The following is a 27,079-nucleotide window of genomic DNA, read 5'->3' as shown; positions in this document are numbered from 1 at the left end:
TTTGGGAGTTGAGCTCTTTGAAGATTTGTGGCAACACAGTTTGAAATGTATTCATACCTCTTCATTGTGTGTACGCCACGGTCTAATTCAATTTAAACTACTCCATTGCCTGCACTATTCAAGGGATAAATTGTCCAAACTCTTTCCCACTACAGATCCTGGTTGTCCAAGATGCAGTTATGTACCCGCTACAATAGGCCACGTTTTCTGGTCATGTGCCTCCTTCAATAACTATTGGAGACAGATATTTGATGTATTTTCTAAAATCTGTGGCCAGACTATAACACCTGACTATCATACCGCCCCCAGGCCACAAAGTTTCTAATCTTCAAGCAAACACCTTGGCATTTGCCTCTTTACTCACACGCAGACTTATACTTTATAATTGGGAATCAAACTCAGCCAGGTCATTTCTGCAGTGGTTGAGGGATGTATTATCTTTTCTTCCTCTGGAAAAACTGAGATACAAGATATGTAAAGCCCACAGAAACTTGACCTGGAGTCCCTTTAAAGAGTTTGTAGAAGGTTTTCCCTTCCGCTGATATACTTTAACATCAGTTGCACTGGATAGTTGAAAATATTTGAACGTAGTTATAACACCAACTCATTTAATTTACTGGGAGAGGTTCCTGTCTGGCTATTTTTGTATTTGATCTTGTTTATTTAATTTCATTTTTGTTCATGAGCTTTGGGGGATGGGTTTTATTTTTTGTGTCTGTGTATATATATATATATATATATATATATATATATATATATATGTATATATATATATATATATATATATATGTATATATATACAGTGAGGAAAATAAGTATTTGAACACCTTGCGATTTTGCAAGTTCTCCCACTTAGAAATCATGGAGGGGTCTGAAATTTTCATCTTAGGTGCATGTCCACTGTGAGAGACATAATCTAAAAAAAAAAATCCGTAAATCACAGTGTATGACTTTTTAATAATTTATTTGTGTTACTGCTGCAAATAAGTATTTGAACACCTGTGAAAATCAGTGTTAATATTTGGTACAGTAGCCTTTGTTTGCAATTACAGAGGTCAAACGTTTCCTGTAGTTTTGCACCAGGTTTGCACACACTGCAGCAGGGATTTTGGTCCACTCCTCCATACAGACAGTGATGGGCACCCTTCCGATAATCCGATAACAGATAATTATCGAAGATAATGTTTTCATTATTGGATTATCTTTTTAAATAACTTTAAAACCATTATCGGACCAATTATCTTCCAATTAATTTTTGTCCGGTAACTTTTAGACCAATAAACAAAGCTGAACAGCGACAAGCATTTTTAAAATTTAAAATTAGGTCAGCACCTACCTGTTAAAAGTTTTGTAACAGATAGACAGTTATACCCTCTGCTAACAGAAGAGAGCTGCTTCTATGAAAAGCGTCTCTATCCTCTGTAGACAAAGGCAAAATGTCCAAAAAAAAAAAAATCATTTCCTTTAACACCATACTGATATGCTGGCAATACGAGGTCTGTCCGAAAAGTAACAGACCTTTTTATTTTTTTCAAAAACTATATATTGATTTGAATCATGTGCGCTTGCATCAGCCAAGCTTGAACCTTCGTGCGCATGCGTGAGTTTTTTCACGCCTGTCGGTTGCGTCATTCGCCTGTGCGCAGACTTTGAGTGAGCACTGGTCCAGCCCCCTTGTCAGATTTTCATTGTCAGGGAAATGGCTGAGTGATTGGAGCAGTGCTGAATCAAATTTTTCCAGAAACTGTGACAGACAGCCAGGTGGAAACCATTCGGAAGATTCAGACAGATTTCGGTGAAGATTCTTTCGGCATCACACAGATTAAGGAGTGTTACAGCCGGTTTAAAGACGGCGCACAATGGCGGAGGGCGTGCCGCGCTTCGAGCGACCATCGACAGGCTGAAATGACCAGATCATTTCTATAGTGAAGGCTGTGTTGATCCGGGACATCGTGTGACTACCAGAGAAATGGCAAAAGAGCTGGACATAGCACTTTTGTGGCACATTCCACTGTTACAGGAGATTTTGTAATGAAAGACGTGCGGAGGATTTCGTGCGTCGGCACGGAGCCGCTCATGGCGCGCAACAAAAAAAACACCTCCGTGTTGGAAGTCTTAAAGGACATGTTGTGGCATGCCCAGCTGTTACACAGTTTCTCGGATACTTTTTTTTTTTTTTTTTTTACAAATGAAGTTTAAAAACAAAATAACTTCCAAAAAAAAAATTTTTTTTAAATAACATTACAAGACAGCTCCGCGGTGTTTGCACAGGCACAGTGCGAACGGTTAGATGCTTGTAGCTTTTCAGCAGCAGGATACCCTCACGACGGCCGACCAGAATAATATCAAACAGGTTTGATTCTCATTCGACCATACGATCGGCGATCAGGAGGTGGTCCTGAGATGTTAAACGCAGCTTGTTACTCCATGTACACTACACGATGCAGGATGCGCGATTAACCTGAAACTTGGTCCAAAAAATTCCTGCATGAAAAATCACCTTGCACAGTGTAAAGCACGCTTTACAACATCATAAAACGTGCGCACATTCTCTCCACATGCAAAACATTTTGCGATGACACTTCCATGGCTCCATAAAAATGCCTGTTTTTACAAATAAAAAAATGGAATATTTTACAAAAGCACATTTATCTGTAAACACCAACACACGACAGACATCACATTAACGTGTTGGTTTACATAATGAATGACTGAACCAATCAGTGTTTAGCAGAGGCACTTTTACCCAGAATCCTTTGCGATCTGTCTGTTTGTTACAAAACCTCAGAATTAGTGCATTATTCAACATTAAAAGATATATGCTATATTTTAACTTTGTAAAAATTTTGACGTTTGTGTTTATTAATTGAAAACTGTAAAATAAAGTTTAAAAAATAGATGTAAAAGGTCTGTTAGAGAAGTATTGGACCTTTTTATTTTTTTCAAAAACCTGATTGATTTGAATCACATGTGCTTGCATGAGCAAACCCTGAACCTTTGTGCGCATGCGTGAACTTTTTCACGCCTGTCGATTGCATAATTTTCTGGTAAGCAGAAATCAAATTTTGCCAGAAACTGGGCGACAGCCAGGTGGAAACCATTCGGATGATTCAAACGGCTTTCGGTGATGATCATCACACAGATTGTCGCCCAGTTTCTGGCAAAATTTGATGCGGCGCTGCTCCAGTTGTTCCGTCTTTTTCCTTGTAATGAAAAAACGGCGAGCACACTGCACACACCTCACACAAAGGCTGCTTACCAGGAAATGACGCAATCGACAGGCATGAAAAAGTTCACGCATGCGCACGAAGGTTCAAGGTTTGCTCATGCAAGCACACGTGATTCAAATCCATCAGGTTTTTGAAAAAAATAAAAAGGTCCAATACTTTTTGTTGGGTATTTTCGCCTCCAAACATTCTTAAAACCTTTAACAAGACAAACAGAGTCAAGAAACACCAGTGAGACAGAAAGTCCCTGTTTAACCGTGACTTTCACACTTTTATTCTTAGGCCAGGGGAGCTCGCCCTCCCGTGGAATTTAACTAATGTCCTGCATTAGGGGACTCCACCATCCCTGCGACGTTTAACTGCCTTTTCACTGTGCACTTATTTCACTCAGTACTGTTACAAAGAAATTCACTCAGTACTGTTACAAAGAAATTCTACTCACTGACTCGACCGCCTGTCTGTCTTCTTCGGGAAAATCTCGTCAACCAGACGATGCCAACGGCGGTCGACAATTGCAGACACGATCAATCGATCGGACCTTGGCCAAGGATTTTCGTCTGGACTTGACGACCTCCGCCGGACACCTCCGGTGTTGTTGAGATCCCGGACGAGCCCCCAGTCAATGTTGGGTATTTTCTCCTCCAAACATTCTTAAAACCTTTAACAAGACAAACAGAGTCAAGAACCACCAGTGAGACAGAAAGTCAAATTTATCTCGCGAGGAGTGCAGTCAGGCTGTACACCAAAGCTACACTAAAGTCTGGCCTGCGCTCCTGCTCTTTTTATTGGAGAAGCCCTAACCACATCATAAAACTTGTCCTAAGGGTGGGGGGAACAACGCAAGACAAGTTTCTTCCCGTAACATAAACACATACGTCAGTAAGTGCATCTGCGTGGAAAAACAGTTTCTTTAATCTTATCAATGGAGGTCAGCACATCCCGTTCATCTGTTGCACTTATCATCTGTTCTGCATCTGCCTGGAGTGTCCTGTTCTTTATACTAAGCATCACATATACAAGGCCATAAATTCACAACGGTCAAAACAACCTCCAGTTCTTTACTCCCAGTTCAGACTGACCCCAGCATGCTAAAACAAAGTTGAATAACAAGTACATTCTCAGGGTTACTTTTAAGACAGGTGCATAACAGCACAATAACAGAACAAAGACAAAGGTACAAATGTTTAACAGTGATAAATATATATATATATATAAAATCTTTAACACTTTTCTAACAGACCTCGTATTTATCTTTATCGATGTAGTATGTGTCAAAACATTGGTGCATCCAAAAACACATTGTGAGAAGTTCTTCATTAGAGAGTTCAAATATGAACTGGAAACATTTGAAGATGCTTCCAGTCACACCAGTGTAGTGGGTGTAGATGCATTTGGTTTTCAGCACTCAGTGTACCACAAATTACTCAACTTCTTTTCATCTGGGAAACTATCTCTAATGGACATACGTCTATATGTTGCTTTTAGTGGCGGCTCCCTGGAGAAGTGGTTTGTGGTTGTTCAGATTCAGCAGTGTGGGGTCATGCCATAATGTCATCTGATCAATCAAATTAAGGCCAGCATTATAAGGAGAGCCCTCAAAAGGTACAGCCACTTTTAGGACTTTAGCAGCGCTATAATTTATTCCTCATAAGTATACAAAGCCACCAACATGCAAGATTGTTGACTGGTGTCCCTGCCTGCTTTCCTGTGTCACCCTCATAGTCTGTGGCCCTTCTTTCAGCTTCCTTTTCATTTGGGAAATTAGGAGGGGTGATTGAGAAGTTTTGAGCCAGACCCAGAAAAAAATAGGCCGTGGTTCTCCATCTTCTGCATTCTGAAAAACAACATTTCTCAACATGGCACGCAATGAGTCAAAACTTCACACATTCTCAAGAAATTATGGTTTCTCAGAATAGAAAAGCGGGAGAACCACAAACTACTGTGGCTCAAAACGTCTCAGTCACCCCTTGTACATTCATTGTCATTTGTTACCGACATTATATATACTACAGGTGCTGCATTTTGACAAAAATGCAGAGAAATGACATCACCTTAGTGAAAGTGATAAACACTGACAATTGCAGGTGTTACTGTATGATTTAAGAAGTCAGACTGAGCCTAGCGACGTGGTGACCATACTTGTATGGGTAGCAATGGAGAGGATTGTGCCAATCATTGTTGTGCAACTGAAGTATTTTATGCTTATTGAGAGGAATTAAACATGATTGAAACATTGCTGTGTTCTTGGTTGTACTGAAAACTAAGGGCCCTGTCCCACTGGCGTTTAGGAGGATTTGCGGATGGAATGCGCACAAAAATGGCCCACATCCGCCAAACAACCGCAATAACCGTGTAACATTCCTGTATGAGTCGGCCGCCATCCGAACACGTCCGTGATCATCCACAGAGGCACGCATGTCCGCAGCAGGATTTTTGAGCCGCTCAAAAATCCTGCTGCAGATGAGATCCGCATCACTGCCTGAACACATACTGAAGACATACGCAGGACATACACAACCAACCCACTGCATATCCCGTCATTCGCTGATATCCGCAACCGACGGGTTGGCGTAGCTTGGCGGCGGACCGGGTGCTTGAGATCAAGAGCTCATATTACAGAAATCTAGCACTTGATATGTCACAATATTTCAAAGTACGAGCCACTGGATATATACTAGTTAGCGTGTGCTACCTACAGTGGCCATTTCATTATAATGCTATTCCTTATAAGTTATGTTAGTACCTGTTATATTAGCTAGCACTGGTATATCATATAATTTTATAAAAGGCTGCCATGCTGAATCATAAATTGTTGTTAAAGCATTTGTATATGATTTGCGGCCAATTTTAAGACAATACTGGATATTGCAAATGCCATATTATCCGGAATTGCGTTTTTTTTTTCTTACCCAGAGGCCATTAAATATGGTTAAGGCTTTGCGTCTGTCCGTCTGTCCATGCTCAACATAAGTCAAGTCATATTACTCCCAGAGTTTTCAAATTCCGATTCTGGATCATCTCCAAAATTCAGTGGAGTCTTCCATGCCCTAATATCTATCTGTGGTGCAAATTTGGTGAGAATCCGTGAAGGAATTTTGAAGTAACCCTTCAAAGCCTATATAAAGGGAGATCCTTGGTGGATGTAATAACTTGACTATATTCAGATGTGAGGTTGTAAAGTGAAGCTATGTTATTTGTAATGATAAAAAAAAAATCAAAACACTACCGCCACCCCGCACAATGGCAACTATTTTATGCTGTAACATACACAATGAAAGTGAATTGACAATAACCATCAAAGTATAAGTAAACAATAATGGACATCCCCTCCCACACACACACACACACACACGCGTGTGCGCACACACACAAAACATTTCCTTACACCTTTGCTGCTTCACCTCAGGGAGCTTTGGTGGCCTCTGTCCTTTGGTGTGCTCTGACAGGTTGGTGCAAATCTGTTAACTTACCAGAATTAATTTTACTTACACCCATTTTCCCAGTAGAACAGCACTGTACAACTGGCATCCCCCAGCTTGAAGGAAATGACAGGTGCCTCTGTGATTAGTTGAATTTCATAAGGACAACAACATTTCCAGTGAATTTGGTAAATCCAGCCCCTTTATGCCCAGTGACCAGCTTTGCACTTGATTTCTGCACAGCAACTACGCCTGAGACATGCCAAAAGCATTTGCACCACTCTGCTCCACTTGTTTTGCACCTGCTGTCAAGATAGAGGCCCTTTGGTGCTTAGTTAGGGGGGAGGGGGGGCCCTGCATGCCAGCATTGATTACCCGTCCTGATTTAATGCATGTCCTGTGTTTACTCATTCAGCTCCACCAATTTCAGCAGCTGTTGGAAGTATTGACAGTTAACCAACCTGCTGAGCAGTGTCAGGAAAAAGACAGAACATAGAAAAGGCAAAGTCTAGAGAGATATAAATGAACAAAGAGAAATGAGGAACCATCAGTTCTTAAGTTATAGAAAATATCAGTATTTCACTTTCGAAGTCTGAAAACTATCAGCTTGTGAAGTGACCTTGTTAACTATTTGTACTTGTCTACCACTGACTTGAGCCAGGTGGTTCTGTCGAGCTGCCAGGGCCAAGTAGATCAGAACAGCAACATTTGCTGCTGTAGTGTTGCTTTAATAAGCCTCATTAATATACCGCATGTGTCACCAGCAGTCAGACTGCCTCCCTACGGGCTCGGCTACCTTTGCCTTGACATGAAGTGAGGATGCATAAATTCACAGAATTTAGCCTTTAAATTTGTCTTATGTATCAAAACTGAGTATTTTTCCTGTCTGTGGAAGCTGTTATTCATATAAGAGCTTGTGGTGTATGCACTGGTTTGTGTGGCTCATTTAGCCCGTAGCACATGGTGTGTTATTGTTGTGAGTTATAACTCATAGGATTATTGCTTTCGTGGCTCCTTTTAATATCCTCAGATTGATAGATCTGATCTTGGCCTATACACCACATTTAAAAGATGCATTAATGAGGCTTTCGAGCTTAGCCACATGGAGTGTGCCTCCAGTACAGTCTGAGAGCAGGTCCCAAGCCTGGATAAACCAGGAGGGTAGAAGGAGGCAGAGCATTAACTTTAAATTTTGTCAAATCTCAGCCACATGAGGTGTGCAGACAGTAGATCCACCTTGGATGTGGTGTGGCAACCCTGCGTGAAAACAAGGGAGCAGATGAAGGGAGTTACTTTAATAAATGTGAGGAGAATTTCTACTCATTCTTTTTTGACCAGGAAAAAGAAACACAGCTCACATTTAATCTTTTGCATTTTAAAAGATTTCTGTTGATTGTGATTGTTTTCATGTCTTCACCTTGTTTTACTTTAAATCCTAGGATGCGATCGCAAATGTGTTTCTATAAAAAGGCAGATGGTGAACAGTGTATAATTTGGCCGTAAAAAAAAAAATTCAGTCAGTTTTTTTTTTCTTGCTTTAATCCCTGGAACTGTGACCTCAATGTGCAAGTGTGTTTCTTTAGAAATTTTCAAAACATTGTCAACCGCACAACCTGCTAGAACTGCTCAAGTAACTTGAGTGAAATCAAGTCTAATTAGTCTAGTCTTAAGTATTCACATACTGAAGCTAAAACACACCACTGTGTGATTGTGGACAAATAAGTGCCAGCTGTCCTGGCATGTGAAGCTCATATGGTACCTGGCACCAAGACACAGTCTCTGTGAGACTCCAGTGGAGCAGAATCTGCACCATCTGGAGCTGCCCACTTGTGCCACCCCACCCAAAGCCAAGAAGGTGATTGCTATCAGCGTGATTGTGCCTCTATTAGATTAGCTATGCATTGTTTATAGGTGTATGGTTGTTTCCAGGCAACCTTTGAACAAGCAGTTGCCCTTGAAAAAGAGGTGGGGTTAAAACATGGTTAACTCAGCATCTGCTAACAGACTTCTTTTAATTTACTGCTGTTTTGTGCAGTGTCTTCCAAAAACAATCATACAAATTCATTTAAAGCTATTAAAGTCATGTAAACTTATTTCTTTTGGTTCTAATCAGGTCAGAATTGATAATTATAAGGTTCAGCCCAAAGCCAGAAACATTAAAATTAAGATTCTACTCAGAACAAACCAAGTGAAGAAAAACAAACAAACAAACAAACAAAAAAACAGCAAACAAAAAACTTCTGGTTTGAAGACTGACATGCACCCGCCCGTGGGTGAGCCCCTCTTTGTCCCTGATTATGACATCGACCCCCGGCTGGGCGCAAACCAGTCCTCCAGGAACACCTTATGGGGAAATCCACACTTTGTGTTCGATTGTGTTGCACCATCGGCGGTTACAAATTGTTTACAAATTGGCCGATTTCTGATTATGATTCATGAATTCTCACGTTTGTGTTTACTGAAGATTGGAAGCAATTGGAATTGCATAAATACATTTTCTTTGTGGATGTGCAGTATGTGGTTCTGAATGAAGCGGTGGTTAAAGTGGTACCTTTTTTGATCTTGTAATTACGAGATGAGGTGTCTAGCTGTTTTATCCAGTGAATGCAATGCACTTCCGTAGTTTTTGGCCGCAGTGGCCAAGAATCTTTTTCACTGTCATACACAGTTTGAATTACACACCACGTGCAACAATTATCAGGTTACATATACAGATATGTTTAATGAAGCTTTTGCTATGTGAATTTGGATGCTGATGCTGTTGGTATCATTTATACATTCATGGCATGTCTCAAGAAAACTCATTGTGGCTATAGAGAAAATGCATTGTTTAGTTACATGAGCTAAGCATTAAAATATCACAGCACAAGCCCAGTATTAAGATGCCTTAATGTAGATGTTGAAAATTCCAAGAAAAGGTGACTGTGACACCTAAAATGGTGTTGTCGATACACGATACTATAAATACAGCTTTTTTTGTGTACAGTGTTTTTTCATCACATTCATTTTCACTGCCATCTAAAAACCATGGCATTCAGTGATGTTACAACTGTCATTTCTGGCACTCTTGGACAGATCTGTGCCTGTGCAAAACAAACACAATTCCCATGGTGTAGTATACCCACAGCTGTAATTCCTAAATTGTTAATTGAGTATTTTTGTTAAATGCCCGACCTTACCCATTGCCTTGGGGCAACTTTGTTGTGATTTAGCGCTATATAAATAAATTCAATTGAATTGAAAATTCCTTTAGTCTAAATTACAAGCACAACTTACTTATTTTATTTCAACTCCATTGTGAAAATTGCCACTGTCCAAATACTTATGCACCTAACCGTATGACTTCCTATATAGGCTCTGAGATCCATTGGTGCCAGTGCTTATCTCTAGATTCTGTAATGTCAAGTGGATGAGTCTATGACTCCTCCTGGATGGGATGCCAGTCCAGTGCAGTTTTCTTCACCAGCCAAGGCCAGTACCCATGTGCAGCCAGGTGGACTATGACCCCTTGATTGCAAATTCTTCCATCCTGTTGACTCGACTTTTATGTTATATCTCAGAAGTGACATTCATGTCTCTGGGTCCTCAGCTCTTGAGACTCAGAGGCACCTTTGAAGAGCTTATGGAGTCGTGAGGTCACTGGACAGAAGCATTTGGCATTTGCGATATCTTTGCAGGAGAGTGAACGTCCAAGTTTTAGGGTCCTGGTGCTACCTGTCATGCTGTATGGTTACGAGACTTGGACACTAACCATTGACCTAAGGCGATGACTGGATGTCTTTGGTACTAGGTCTCCTTGGAGAATCCTTGGGTATAGTTGGAAGGACTTGTGATGTGAGGGAGCGTCAGCTACAACATTTTGGCCATGTGACGTTTTGTAGCTGTAGAAGGCCAAGGGGACACCCACGTTTCACCTCGCTGTGGCAGATAGATGTTTTTTTTTTTTTTTTTTGGAGATGTAGGAATGGGCCGATTGTCCGCCTGGGTGGTTCATATCAAGGACCCAAGATGGTTCCGTGGCGTCATAGATGTGCCAAATCACATTACCAATGCATGTTCCCAGACTTGACTTGACTTGACATATATCCAGTATATGACTGAGATAGGAAGCAGTCATGACGTCATCGAAAGCTTTGCCTTTGTGAACGAAAACTGTGTTGGGATGGCAATTGGGGTCAGTCTCCTGTTTTTTCTCCTATTTTTGAAATGTTGGGATGAACTAGTTGTCTGCCTAGGTGGTTGCCATCCAGTTCCTAGGTTGGTTCCATGGGGAGATGGATACAGTAACATGCAACACCAATGTTTTACTCCGAGACAGACTTTTCTTTTTTTGGTCCATGTCTTATCAACTCAGCCTATCAACTGAGCGGAGCAGGTAGCTCAGTGGGATCGGAAGCTCAATTCTCGATCGCGCTACCTGTTTGTGTCTTTGGACAAGACACTTCATTTGCATTGTCCACTCAGCTATAATTAGGAAGCCTCCTTGACTGGAAAAGTAACATGCGATGGACTGGTGTCCCAAAAGGGGTAAGTCATAGACTCATCTGCTTCATGCTATAGAATTTGGGGATAAGCACCAGCACCAATGGGCCTCAAGAGGACTTACTTTTTCCTACCATGTGCTAATGTCCTGTACTGCTGCCATTTATGAGAAGTCCATATAGACTTTCAGGAGCGCCATTCTGAGCTTCTAAATTTACATTCAACAGGCTTTTATGATAATTTGCGCAAAAATCTTCCATGAGCTGTTCTGTGTATTCAGTTTGAAGCCATGGTGAGAATTAGGCCATCTTGCCACTGCCAAAGCGCATATTAGCACCACGCCAAAGGAATGAAGACATGATCAGAGGAGAGGGATACTCTGCCAACGTCTGTCCCCTCTGTGCCAGTGCATGTGGAGAAAGGAAAGGTAGTGGGTTGGCCAACTTTCCACTCCATCTGGAAAGCTGGTGAGAGGTGTTTTTTCTCTGTACTCATGTATTGTCACCTCTTGTAGGAACTCTAACACACAAATAATATAAATGTATGTATTTTAATATTTGTGTGTCCCATCACAAATCTATACTTATCGTAGTGTAAAATAATTCAAATATGAATAGACATGGCCATGATTGCGAGCAAAGCTTTGGTTCAAGAATTAAATTTGATAGTAGCAGTAGTTTACTTGATTATAGAATTTTAACAAGTAGCTCAGTGTATCATATTTTTGGGACAAAAAGTCACACTGGACTATTAGTTGCATCTGTCGAAAAATGCGTCATGAAACAATAAAACCATATAAGTCGCACGGGTGTAGTAGTTGCATTTATTTTTGAAATGTGGCGCTATTGGCTATTCAGCAAGAAGCAAAATTAACCCATTTATGCCAAGATTTTTTTTTTTTATAAGTGGAAAAAGTTGCATTAAGTACCTTTGAGATTTTTTATTGTGAGTAGAAAATGACAGTGATACACTTCGGCAACAGTTGTTGCCAGTGGGGCAAAACGAGTTAATTTAATGAGTGCATTTTTTTTTTTTTATCATGCAAACACTATATTTGTGAGCTAATACAGCTAATTAATGTTATTGTACCAGGCACAATGCCCTCGGAGTAAACTGTTTCTTGTGGCCACTGAAGAGATGTTTTCATCTGTTCAGTGGGTCTGTTCATACCTAAACGTGTGCATATTTACCTCACTAAAAGTAATTATAAGTTTTAAAACTCCTGCACATTTTTTAATTTAAAAAGCCTTTCACACCAAATGCATTCAGGGTGTTATACGTGTCGCACATCGTTCTAAAATCAATGCAGAGTTATTACTAAAATATGAATTTGACTATTCTAGTGACTGTGCATGCTTTGAAAGTCTGCACAATAGGGGCGGGGCTTCTTCTCCCTGTGTAAGCATCTTATTCACTGAACTTTGACTTCATGGAGATGTTTAATGATTCATTCGTTTCATGATAAAAGATAAAAGGACACAGATTTTTCAAATAATAAAATAATAATGCAAATAACAATGCTCCTAAAAGAGCCTTTGTTTTATTTAGAAATATACATATAATAATTTTAGAAATATATATATAATGGTTTTCAGAGTCGACAGGTGAGCTGGACCCTTAGGACATTTAACCAGATGATGGCCTCCTCTGCAGCTTCAACCTCTTGGTGGAGTTTTTGGAGACATTTTCCTCACATTTTGAAGAGCACAGATGTTCTCTTCTTCCTGCTGGACATCAGGTTTTGATGTTCGGCTCATTACTTGACATTTTTGAAGTGCATCTGGATTTACAAGGTTCTCATGATGTGGGACAAGTAAAGAAATATATTTCTTAAAATGTAAAGCAACACAAAACAGTACTGTTCTATTTTCTTCATGATTGAGCAGTCGCCACATCCATTCTGGCACAGCACATGCACTCTACATTCGCATGCTGCTTACGCCGGAAACCCATTCGAACCGCGGGCAAGATAAAGTCGCATTGCCATCTGATCGTGCTCGCAGCATTTGCATGGCATGTCGAATGCAGGTTGGACATATCATACCATGGCCAAGGAGCTGCACAAAATCATCAGCCATGTCAAATCGTCGCCAAATGGCGCAATCAAGGCAGCCTTCACACCGGCGACTGAATGTCAGTGAATGCCGGGCAAATGGCCATCCGACCCACTCTCGGCTGGAGTTGGCTGAAGTCCAGGTGGCACCCACGAACATCCAACACTACTCACAGGGCACTTAGAAAAGGTGGGGCCATTCGTGCAGCCAGCACGAAAGTAAAGAGCAGGTGACCACTTTCGAGCTGGGTGTGCGAATGGCTCTGCAATGTCTAAGTGCCCCGCAAGTGTGCCGTCACCAAGCAACACAAATGGCATGCGAGTGTGCGGTCCCCCCCACCGCAACACAAATGGCGTGCAAGTGTGTCGCCCATCCCACCATGATCCAACATTGTCAGGTGCTGCTGAGGTGGCTGGAGTGCGATTGCTGCAGCGTAGTGCATTTGGACGCCTGTGATGTTCATGCTGGAACAGCTGGCCGCTGTGTACTCGCAGCTCACAGCTGGAGAACACATCGTGCCATGAACAACATCAGCTCTCCACACTCCATGCAATGCACATGTGGGCGGGCTCTCATGCTCTCATGACATGCTGATAATTGCGTACAGACAAGATCACATGAGAATCGGCTAGCCATGTCTCAGCGTGCACGACACACTGTGAACTTGTATTGTCCGCTCTTTGTAATAGGAATTGAATATGTTTAACAGGAATAGTAATGTGTTTAATAAAACATTGCTTTTACTTTTCTTTGTGTGTGTGTGTGTGTGTGTGTGTGTGTGTGTGTGTGTGTGTGTTTTAACAGTGAGAACAGAATTATTACCACTAACATGATTGTCTTACATTTAAAGAGTACAGTCATTGTTCTTATAATGTTCTGTGCTCTCTCATTATTTTGTCCTTACACATTTTCGTTGATTTATGTACATATGTCCAGCATGTGATCGCTGCTGCTGCAGTGTGAGCGCAATGTGGTATCACACCTCTCACATGCTCGCAATGTGTTTGTGCACACGCACATGGGCGTGCACAAATCTGTCGCGGCGGGATCGTTCACGCCTGTCCGACTGTGTGTCCCTCCCGACAGTGGGTGGAATTTTTCGGGGTTCGCCAATTCTTTTTTTTTTTTTTTTTTACCTTTTCGGTCATTTTCTGTTTCTTTTGCCCAACTTCATGTTATGTGGGAAGGGGCCCTTAAGGTTGGATTGCTACATAAAACAAACAAAAAATTAAACTAAAAGTCTAAGTTGTTTAAGGTTAAAAAAACTGTGTAGCTGTATTTGGTAAAAATATATTAAGAATATATTATAGAACAATTTACAAATATAAACATTCACTCAGCTCAACTGAGTGATTCTGAAGCTAAAGGCTAAAAGGCTAAACCAACATTAGCTCAGTCACCTCAGAAAAATTTGCAGAAGCTCCGTTGCTCAAACTGGGCGTGTGTATATACCCAAAAGTGAAGAATTTCAGATTGCGTGTGTCTGTTGGATCACATCTGGTGATGATGGCGGTTGTCCTTGTTGTTCACTGGGCCCTCAAACAGCCACATAGTGATGTAGAAATTTCCTGCCCTCTCCACATCATTGATGCATCCAATGTGTTCAATGCAAGCGAATGCATCAAAATGATTGACCAATTGTGTTCAATGTGAAAAGCCGTTAATAGTTAGCCTTACCTTAGCCTAACTTCTCTGTCCTTTGCCATTGTTGTTGTTCCACACTGCCAAAACCAGTGGAGTTCTGAGAATTTTGAAGGTTTTAGTCTTTATTCAAGAGCATGGTCTTTCAGTTTGAGATCATGATTTATTAATTTCACTTGTTTTGTAAGACCAAGCACATCCTTCTCATTTATATTGTATTTGTCTACTTCTTGTTTTGCAGTAGTTGACATCCAACCTAATGGTACTTTACAGTCCTTTTTCAGATCAGTATGCAACTTCTCACGCATGCAGACAGTGCTATGTGCATAGGTCATAATGCAGTATTTTTTTAAATATATGTCAGTTCAATATATACATCACAGGACCGGCAAAACAAGTTAGACTAAAAAAAAAAAAAATGGTATTTGCTAATTGACTGTTGCCAATCTGTAATCCTAAATGGCATTTGTTTCATCCTAAATGGCCTGTGGCATTTCACACCACACTGTATTGGTTCTGCTGAACCAGGTGGGATAAAAATTTGCAACCTGAACAAAAGTCTCTATTCTGGTATTTAATCAAAGAATTTTAAAACATGAAATGTCTATATACAGAATAATACAATATTTAAAGTAGGCTTTAATAAATAATAATAATAATAATAATAGTAATAATAATTATAATGTCAAGGGAATGAGGTCACTTTACTGTAGCTTTTTTCTTTTTGGCATCTCTTTTATGTGCTTTTTGTAATCTATACATGCACTTAAATGACCCATACCTGTGGTGTATATTTACAAGTGTTTGCTTCTATGTTTCTTTTTCCGAAGGTCAAACTGGCTGAAGCCGTGCTGCGGCCATCGCGTGGCTGTGTGGCAGGTCTGTCTGCTCAGCGCTGCCTTCAACTGTGTGCTGGTGGCCTGCGTTGTCCTGGTGGTACTTTTCCTCTCTTTGGAATTGCTCATAGACACCAAGCTCCTACAATGTAAAGGACTTTGTTTATATTCATATTTAGATATTTTTAATCTTTGGTTTTTTTTTTTGTTTTTTTTTGTTTAAAAAAACATTTTTGAGCTGTGCTGTGGAATGTTGTAGTGCCATTGAGCAGGGTACCAAATACTATGCTGCTGTGGTAAAGTCTCTGACCTAAAGGTAGACATGGTCAGGTTAAGACTCTGTGGGTTTCATTTCAGTTTTGTGTAAAATTTAAGTCATATTGGGCCTCATGTATCAATGTTGCGTACGGCGATATTTGAGCGTATATGGGGTGTACGCCAAAACGGCTGCGCTACTTGGTATTTATCAATGTGGTCGTTGGCGTACGCTGCGCTGAAAATATACACCAGGTCGAGAGGTGGCGTAAATTATACACCAAAATGAACCAGTGCTGGAATCCACATAAAAATGAAGATGATCAACATGATAAACAGTGCCATTATACAAATCAATGCATATGTTACATAAATAACACTTTCCTGATTATACTACATAATAATCAATACAAATCCCGCTTTTGCGGGATTGTTATGGAGCATGATCCGTGGTCACAGCGCTGACAGGAAGGACAGCGCTGCTCGCCTTTTTCTCCAGACTTCGAGCCTGGAGCCAGAGCAGCGCTGAGCTTAACTTCATGTGGTGTGATTGTTTTAGACTATGAAATTGATAATAACAACTGTAGTTTCGTCATTCCCTAAATTTGCCCGTACTGCAGCCAGGTTTTGTCGTCTCCATTCGGTTGTCACAATAAAATAAATACAGAAATACATATCAAAAATAAAGAAATCTGACAGATTAGGCGTGTCTTATTAATTGAGCGAGCAAATATCCACATGTCAAGAATTATTGACATGTGAAAAGAGAATACAGTGGTCCCTCGCTATAACGCCGTTCACCTGTGTTCACCTGTCGTGGCTTCGGAGTCTCACGGAGTTTTTAGTCCAATTTTGCATGCCTTTTTTTTTTTTACAGTGTTCTGTGTTCTGCGTATCTGTTTATAAGAATCTTGTTGCCCAGAAGAGAAAAGAGCGCCAACAACTCCTCATAACTGTGTTTGTCACACGGAAACAAACACCTGCTGCAGCGAGATGTGAGTGGGAAAAGGCGCAGCGTCAGGACGCAGAGGCCTGATTTGTGAAATACTGGTGAGTCACTATTAATAATTTCTTATGTGTCCGACCTCGTTCGTTGATCGTTAAAATTAATTCGTTAGTTCTAAATGCCATCATAATTATTTATAGGAAAACGTTCTATTTTTATTTCTCAAACAAATGTTTGGGCCTGAAAACAGTTTGGTATTATTTTCCTACTAAGGTTTGAACTTTGAGAGTGTTTACACACGAGAGAAAAGTGAGAAAATGTTCATGCCTGATTGAGAAAGTGTATAAACTGTGTAGTGAGGGGTTTTACAGCTTTGAAACGTCTATAATAATTGTAAAAAATAACGCTGCCTAACGTCGCGGTTTCGCGTATTACGGGCTGTTTTTTAGAACGTAACTCCAGCAATTAATGAGGGACCACTGTAACACTTTATTGATTATATACTACAAAACAATTGGTACGACGGCCGCTTTTGACGCTCTATTGGCACACGTCGTGATTGGTGGAGTTCTTTTTCATTGCCGTCTTCCCGACTTCCATGTCGTAAAATGAGGGCGTGTCTGAAGCGGAGTGTGAATATTTATGGGCGTGTTTATTATAATTACGATCGCTTCCACATATAGTCAGACAAACACATTCACACCCAACCGTACACCTACGGACAATTTAAAGTTTCCAGTTCACCTAACCTGCATGTCTTTGGATGTGGGAAGAAACCAGAGCATCCGGAGGGAAGTCATGCAAACACACTCTTAATCACTTATGTTTATATATAAAACTGTATTACAATGGGGACTGAGAAAACTAGGTGGCAGATGAGACCAATCTGTGCTTCTGGTTATAGTTTTGATATGGCCTCAAATAGCCCCTTGGAATTAATAGAGATGATACAACCCCAATTTCAATGAAGTTGGGACGTTGTGTAAAATGTAAATAAAAACAGAATACAATGATTTGTAAATCCTCTTCAACCTATATTCAATTGAATACACCACAAAGACAAGATATTTAATGTTCAAACTGATAAACTTTATTGTTTTTGTGCAAATATTTGCTCATTTTAAAATGGATGTCTGCAACACGTTTCAAAAAAGCTGGGACAGTGGTATGTTTACCACTGTGTTACATCACCTTTCCTTCTAACAACTCAGTAAGCGTTGATTGTTGAAGCTTTTTAGGTGGAATTCTTTTCCATTTTTGTTTGATGTATGACTTCAGTTGTTCAGCGTTCAGTTAATGCAGTGCCACCTGAGGGATTGAAGGTCACGGACATTCAGTGTTGGTTTTCGGCCTTGCCCCTTATGTGTAGAAACTTCTCCAGATTCTCTGAATCTTCTGATTATATTATGGACTGTAGATGATGGAATCCCTAAATTCCTTGCAAGTGAACTTTGAGAACATGTACTTAACTGTTGGACTATTTTTTCATGTAGTTGTTCACAAAGTGGTGATCCTCGCCTCATCTTTGCTTGTGAATGGCTGAGACTTTTGGGGATGCTCCTTTTATACCCAATCATGACACTCACCTGTTTCCAATTAGGTGTTCTTTGAGCATTCATCAACTTTTCCAGTCTTTTGTTGCCTCGTCCCAACCTTTTTGAAATGTGTTGCAGGCATCCATTTCAAAATGAGCAAATATTTGCACAAAAACAATAAGGTTTATCAGTTTCAACATTAAATATCTTGTCTTTGTGGTGTATTCAATTGATTATAGGTTGAAGAGAATTTGCAAATCATTGTATTCTGTTTTAATTTACATTTTACACAATGTCCCAACTTCATAGGAATTGGTTGTACATAGATTAGTGATGTTGGGGAGAAAATCTATTTAGAGAACTTTGATTTCATTTCACACTTTGAACATATCATTCTATGGAATTTAGAATGTTGTGTGGGCCGCCAGAAGAGGAGGTACTGCTGGCCCACCACCAGAGGGCGCCCTGCCTGAAGTGCGGGCTTCAGGCACGAGAGGGCGCTGCCGCCATGGACACAGCCGGGGGGTGACAGCTGTCGCTCATTACCTCTGACAGCTGTCACCCATCTACTACAACATCATCTCACTCCATAAAGACCAGACGTCATCTCCACCTCGTTGCCGAGATATCATACTTCATAGGAGGTACTACTCTCAGCCTTTTTTTTGAGATTTATAAATCTGTGATTGTGAGTGTTTGCAGGAGAAACCGGTCGTTTGGTGGAGGCTGTGCATGACGGCGCTCCTTTTACTGTGAGACCATTGCAACGGTTGAGTGAGAGGTGGATGGTGGCATTCCACTGTTGTGTTACTGGGGTACACACACCCACACTTGACTGTCTTTGTTCTTCGCCAGCAGTACCAGATCCGAGTCGGGGATGGTGATCACCTGGGAATTCGGGACTTGGCGGCTCCAGTATTCACCAGGTTCTGGGGCGGCGGAAATCGTGTGGTTCCGGCTCTTCTCAGGACAGACGTCTTCTATCCTCGAGCCTGCCCACACGTCACCTCTGTGTATTGACTGTTATGATATTCTGTGATTATCTGTATGTTCGTTGTGCACATTCACAACATTAAATTGTTATATTTTGGCTCATCTATTGACCGTTCATTTGCGCCCCCTGTTGTGGGTCCGTGTCACTACACTTTCCCAACATAGAAACCAGTTTCAAAAACCATCCATGATTCAATTTCTCCCAGATGTGTTACCAAGGGTTCAAATGATTACAAGAAAATATTATTTTTGGATTATTTCCATAATTTCTGTGTTTTTGAGAACTTTGATTTCAGACTTTGATTGCAAGTACTATGTCACTTTATATGTCATAGATTCTTTGAACTGAGTAAGTGAGTGAGTGAGTGTACTGGTTGCATGTGAGTCACATGGGGTTTCTCGTCGCTATGCAGTAAAACTTGCCTAAACCATCATCGTATAAACCGGATATTTGTACTCAGTGGACAAAAGCAAAAGTCCCAATGCTTTTTTATGGTAAGTAATAAGTAATAAATACACTATATACCGGATTTTGTATAATGGATTTTCGCTCACGTGGACAAAACATCCTGTCCTATCGCAATGCATTTCATTAAAAAACCCTTGCACGTATGGGACAAAGCAGTCTGAATGTGCCCATTAACAGAGGTATGAAATGAAGTTCAGCACTGACACTTACCAGTCATTTTTTTCATGACGACGGTACTTGCAGTCTGATGTGCACCTGCTACATCAGACACCGTAAAAGACTATGATCACTTTTATGTTTTCACTCCTTCCTCTCCCGTCATATGTTAAAAGTTTTTGCAGTGCGCAGCTGATCACACCCACAATTCATGGAGGAAATTGTACACCTTAACATTGATTTGGAGTTTGTAGAAATAAGAGCTCATTGAGGGACAAATTCTCCAGAAAATCCATTCAAAATTCCAGAAAAGCATAATCCAGAAAAATTACATAACGACGTGATGGAGAACTTTAAAACTGTTATGCATGCCAACGTCATTGCATGGCACAGAGTTACAGAGCTGCAGAAGCACAAAATCAGGCTTCAGGATTTTAAGGTACCAGACTACTAGAAGAAAAGAATGACTCAACCAAATGTAATCTTTTTAATGCACATAATGTACACCGCTTATTTAAGGAAGGCATTAATTGTTTTCAGAGGAATTTTTGACCTGGTCATTAAATGAGGCAGGTCTCGATTCAGGATTCCTCATAGATCGTTCAGAGCCTCCTGGCTGTAACTAATCCATTACATAATATAAGGGATTTTGTCTGTTTTATACATATAACAGATTTCGGTTATAATAGACAAAATTTGCTGATCCACCTGAATCCATTATATGCAAGTTTTAATTTATTTAGAATTTTGAAGTCAAATGGAATTCTGAATGCCCCAGTTCTGAGTGATTAGAAGACATAAATTTGTTTGAGTTTTAAGATTTTTTAACATCATAAAATACACTACAAAAACTAATAATCAATATATGCACAGTTTTACTTCCTGATTTGACAAAGTTTGAATAATTTATGCTACGTGTTGTTGTTGTAGTTCCATGTAGCTTTCTTGGCCTTTTTAAACAGTTCACTTGGGGGCTCAAACTCATATCAGGGTTTTTTTGACTGTAATGATGCCAGGGTGCCACAAGCCACCACAGCTACGCAAAAGATCATTATAAAGCCAAATGGTCTAAATTCAATATTGAATGATAATAAATAAATAGCTAAAATTGAAAGCTTTTGTTAATGCCAATTCCTCAATATTCTCTTCCATTTCTTCCAAACCAAACTGTAATTTCAATAAAATATAATAATAATCAGTGGTTGGGCACACTTCGATAATCCGATAACAGATAATTATCGAAGATAATGTTTTCATTATCGGATTATCTTTTTAGGTAACTTACAAACCATTATCGGACCAATTATCTTCCGATTAATTTTGTCCGATAACTTTTTAAAGTGATAAAGCGAACAGTGACAAGCAATTTTAAAATTTAAAATCAGTTCAGCACCCAACTGTTAAACGTTTTGTGGACAGACGCACATTTATACCCTTTGCTAACAGAAGAGAACTGCTTGTATGAAAAGCATCTCAACTCCTCTGCAGACAAAGGGAGAAACGGCCCAAAAAACCAAAACAAAAACCAAAATCCATTTCCTTTAACACCATACCAAATCAAATCAATTTTATTTATATAGTGCAAATCACAACAAACAGTTGCCCCAGGCGCCTTATATTGTAAGGCAAAGCCATACAATAATTATGGAAAAACCCCAACGGTCAAAACGACCCCCTGTGAGCAAGCACTTGGCAAAAGTGGGAAGGAAAAACTCCCTTTTAACAGGAAGAAACCTCCAGCAGAACCAGGCTTAGGGAGGGGCAGTCTTCTGCTGGGACTGGTTGGGGCTGAGGGAGAGAACCAGGAAAAAGACATGCTGTGGAGGGGAGAAGAGATCAATCACTAATGATTAAATGCAGAGTGGTGCATACAGAGCAAAAAGAGAAAGAAACAGTGCATCATGGGAACCCCCCAGCAGTCTAAGTCTATAGCAGCATAACTAAGGGATGGTTCAGGGTCACCTGATCCAGCCCTAACTATAAGCTTTAGCAAAAAGGAAAGTTTTAAGCCTAATCTTAAAAGTAGAGAGGGTGTCTGTCTCCCTGATCTGAATTGGGAGCTGGTTCCACAGGAGAGGAGCCTGAAAGCTGAAGGCTCTGCCTCCCATTCTACTCTTACAAACCCTAGGAACTACAAGTAAGCCTGCAGTCTGAGAGCGAAGCGCTCTATTGGGGTAATATGGTACTATGAGGTCCCTAAGATAAGATGGGACCTGATTATTCAAAACCTTATAAGTAAGAAGAAGAATTTTAAATTCTATTCTAGAATTAACAGGAAGACAATGAAGAGAGGCCAATATGGGTGAGATATGCTCTCTCCTTCTAGTCCCTGTCAGTACTCTAGCTGCAGCATTTTGAATTAACTGAAGGTTTTTCAGGGAACTTTTAGGACAACCTGATAATAATGAATTACAATAGTCCAGCCTAGAGGAAATAAATGCATGAATTAGTTTTTCAGCATCACTCTGAGACAAGACTTTTCTAATTTTAGAGAAATTGCGCAAATGCAAAAAAGCAGTCCTACATATTTGTTTAATATGCGCATTGAATGACATATCTTAAAATGACTCCAAGATTTCTCACAGTATTACTAGAGGTCAGGGTAATGCCATCCAGAGTAAGGATCTGGTTAGACACCATGTTTCTAAGATTTGTGGGGCCAAGTACAATAACTTCGGTTTTATCTGAGTTTAAAAGCAGGAAATTAGAGTTCATCCATGTCTTTATGTCTGTAAGACAATCCTGCAGTTTAGCTAATTGGTGTGTGTCCTCTGGCTTCATGGATAGATAAAACTGGGTATCATCTGCATAACAATAAAAATTTAAGCAATGCTTTCTAATAATACTGCCTAAGGGAAGCATGTATAAAGTGAATAAAATTGGTCCTAGCACAGAACCTTGTGGAACTCCATAATTAACCTTAGTCTGTGAAGAAGATTCCCCATTTACATGAACAAATTGTAATCTATTAGATAAATATGATTCAAACCACCGCAGCGCAGTGCCTTTAATACCTATGGCATGCTCTAATCTCTGTAATAAAATTTTATGGTCAACAGTATCAAAAGCAGCACTGAGGTCTAACAGAACAAGCACAGAGATGAGTCCACTGTCTGAGGCCATAAGAAGAGCATTTGTAACCTTCACTAATGCTGTTTCTGTACTATGATGAATTCTAAAACCTGACTGAAACTCTTAAAATAGACCATTCCTCTGCAGATGATCAGTTAGCTGTTTTACAACTACCCTTTCAAGAATTTTTGAGAGAGAAGGAAGGTTGGGAGATTGGCCTATAATTAGCTAAGATAGCTGGGTCAAGTGATGGCTTTTTAAGTAATGGTTTAATTACTGCCACCCTAAAGCCTGTGGTACATATTTAAGATCGAAGCATTAATAATGGTAGGGCTTCCTTGAGCAGCCTGGTAGGAATGTGGTCTAATAGACATGTTGATGGTTTGGAGGAAGTAACTAATGAAAATAACTCAGACAGAACAATGGAGAGAAAGAGTCTAACCAAATACCGGCATCACTGAAAGCAGCCAAAGATAACGATATGTCTTTGGGATGGTTATTAGTAATTTTTTCTCTAATAGTTAAAATTTTATTAGCAAAGAAAGTCATGAAGTCATTACTAGTTAAAGTTAAAGGAATACTCGGCTCAATAGAGCTCCGACTCTTTGTCAGCCTGGCTACAGTGCTGAAAAGAAACCTGGGGTTGTTCTTATCTTCTTCAGTTAGTGATGAGTAGTAAGATGTCCTAGCTTTACGGAGGGCTTTTTTATAGAGCAACAGACTCTTTTTCCAGGCTTCTAAATTAGTGAGACGCCATTTCCTCTCCAACTTACGGGTTATCTGCTTTAAGCTGCGAGTTTGTGAGTTATACCATGGAGTCAGGCACTTCTGATTTAAGGCTCTCTTTTTCAGAGGAGCTACAGCATCCAAAGTTGTCCTCAATGAGGATGTAAAACTATTGACGAGATAATCTGTCTCACTCACAGAGTTTAGGTAGCTACTCTGCCCTGTGTTGGTATATGGCATTGGAGAACATAAAGAAGGAATCATATCCTTAAACCTAGTTACAGCACTTTCTGAAAGACTTCTACTGTAATGAAACTTATTCCCCACTGCTGGGTAGTCCATCAGAGTAAATGTAAATGTTATTAAGAAATGATCAGACAGAAGGGGGTTTTCAGGGAATACTGTTAAGTCTTCAATTTCCATACCATAAGTCGGAACAAGATCTAAGGTATGATTAAAGTGGTGGGTGGACTCATTTACATTTTGAGCAAAGCCAGTCGAGTCTAACAATAGATTAAATGCAGTGTTGAGACTGTCATTCTCAGCATCTGTGTGGATGTTAAAATCGCCCACTATAATTATCTTATCTGAGCTAAGCACTAAGTCAGACAAAAGGTCCGAAAATTCACAGAGAAACTCACAGTAACGACCAGGTGGACGATAGATAACAACAAATAAAACTGGTTTTTGGGACTTCCAATTTGGTTGGACAAGACTAAGAGTCAAGCTTTCAAATGAATTAAAGCTCTGTCTGGGTTTTTGATTAATTAATAAGCTGGAGTGGAAGATTGCTGCTAATCCTCCGCCTCGGCCCGTGCTACTAGCATTCTGGCAGTTAGTGTGACTCGGGGGTGTTGACTCATTTAAACTAACATATTCATCCTGCTGTAACCAGGTTTCTGTAAGGCAGAATAAATCAAATGTTGATCAATTATTATATCATTACTAACAGGGACTTAGAAAGAGAGCTCTAATGTTTAATAGACCACATTTAACTGTTTTAGTCTGTGGTGCAGTTGAAGATGCTATATTATTTTTTCTTTTTGAATTTTTATGCTTAAATAGATTTTCACTGGTTATTGGTGGTCTGGGAGCAGGCACCGTCTCTACGGGGATGGGGTAATGAGGGGATGGCAGGAGTTGGGAAGCTGCAGAGAGGTGTGTAAGACTACATCTCTGCTTCCTGGTCCCAACCCTGGGTAGTCACGGTTTGGAGGATTTAAGAAAATTGGCCAGATTTCTAGAGATGAGAGCTGCTCCATCCAAAGTGGGATGGATGCTGTCTTTCCTAACAAGACCAGGTTTTCCCCAGAAGCTTTGCCAATTATCTATGAAGCCCACCTCATTTTTTGGATGGATGTGGTTGTCAGATGTTGACCGCAGCTTGATACTCCATGTACACTACACGATACAGGACGCACAATTAACCTGAAACTCGGTCCAAAAAATTCATGCATGAAAAATCATCTTGCACAGTGTAAAGCACGTTTTACAACATCATTAAAGGTGCGCACATTGGGCCTCATATATCAGTGTGGCGCACTTGTGGCGTAAATTTACGGCGTAAACTTGAAATACACCAAAGTCGCCGTGACATGTATCAAGCAGTGCGCACCTGCCCATTTCTGGCGTACGCCTGACGTGATCTTGATAAATGCGGCAGGTGGAAACGATCGTAATTATAATAAACACGCCCATAAATATTCAGACTCCGCTTCAGACACACCCTCATTTTACGACATGGAAGCCAGGAAGACGGCAATGAAAAAGAACTTCACCAATCACGACGCGTGCCAATAGAGCGTCAAAAGCGGCCGTCGTATCAATTGTTTTGTAGTATATAATCAATGAAGTGTTACAGTGGTCCCTCATTAATCGCTGGAGTTACGTTCTAAAAAATAGCCCAAAATATGTGAAACCGCGACGTTAGGCAGCGTTATTTTTTACAATTATTATAGACGTTTCAAAGCTGTAAAACCCCTCACTACACAGTTTATACACTTTCTCAATCAGGCATGAACATTTTCTCACTTTTCTCTCGTGTGTAAACACTCTCAAAGTTCAAACCTTAGTAGGAAAATAATACCAAACTGTTTTCAGGCCCAAACATTTGTTTGAGAAATAAAAATAGAACGTTTTCCTATAAATAATTATGATGGCATTTAGAACTAACGAATTAATTTTAACGATCAACAAACGAGGTCGGACACATAAGAAATTATTAATAGTGACTGACCAGTATGTCACAGATCGCGCCTCTGCGTCCTGGTGCTGCGCCTTTTCCCATTCACACCTGGCTGCAGGTGTTTGTTTCCGAGTGACAAACACAGTTATGAGTAGTTGTTGGCGCTCTTTTTTCTTCTGGGCGACAAGATTCTTATAAACAGATACGCAGAACACAGAACACTGTAAAAAAAAAAAAAAAAAAAGCATGCAAAATTGGACTAAATACTCCGAGACTCCGAGGCCACGACAGGTGAACGGCGTTATAGCGAGGGACCACTGTATTCTCTTTTCACATGTCAATAATTCTTGACATGTGGATATTTGCTCGCTCAGTTAATAAGACACACCTAATCTGTCAGATTTCTTTATTTTTTAAATGTATTTCTGTATTTATTTTATTGTGACAACCGAATGGAGACGACAAAACCTGATTGCAGCACTGGTGAATTAAGGGAATGACGAAACTACAGTTATCAATTTCATAGTCTAAAACGATCACACCACATAAAGTTAAGCTCAGCGCTGCTCTGGCTCCAGGCTCGAAGTCTGGAGAAAAAGGCGAGCAGTGCTTTCTTTGCAGTCAGCGCTGTAGCCACGGATCGTGCTCCATAACAATCCCGCAAAGGCGGGATTTGTATTGATTATTATGTAGTATAATCAGGAAAGTGTTATTTATGTAACATATGCATTGATTTGTATAATGGCACTGTTTATCATGTTGATCATCGTCATTTTTATGTGGATTCCAGCGCCGGTTCATTTTGGTGTATATTTACTCCACCTCTCGACCTGGTGTATATTTTCAGCGCAGTGTACGCCAACGACCACATTGATAAATGCCAAGTAGCGCAGCCGTTTTGGCGTACACCCCATATACGCTCAAATATCGCCCTACGCAACTTTGATACATGAGGCCCATTCTCTCCACATGCAAAACATTTTGCGATGACTCTTGCAGGGCTCCGTAAAAATGCCTGTTTTTACAAATAAAAAAATGGAATATTTTACAAAAGCACATTTATCTTTAAACACCAACACACGA

General features: G+C 40.2%; 1 protein-coding gene across 2 annotated transcripts in view; it reads left to right on the top strand.

The window, feature by feature from the left end:
* The window catches only part of LOC117525332 (transmembrane protein 266-like), a 300,763-nt gene that overhangs the window by 211,074 nt on the left and 62,610 nt on the right, over nt 1–27,079 (top strand). For both annotated transcript variants that reach the window (XM_034187181.1, XM_034187174.1), the window contains exon 4: nt 15,654–15,808. In XM_034187181.1, coding sequence (XP_034043072.1) covers nt 15,654–15,808 — 155 coding nt within the window. The remainder of the gene's footprint in view (nt 1–15,653; nt 15,809–27,079) is intronic.

This window comes from Thalassophryne amazonica, chromosome 2 (genome assembly GCF_902500255.1).
Source record: "Thalassophryne amazonica chromosome 2, fThaAma1.1, whole genome shotgun sequence".
NCBI lineage: Eukaryota > Metazoa > Chordata > Actinopteri > Batrachoidiformes > Batrachoididae > Thalassophryne > Thalassophryne amazonica.
Note: the sequence above shows the minus strand (reverse complement) of the source record. Positions and strands in the feature narration are given on the sequence as shown.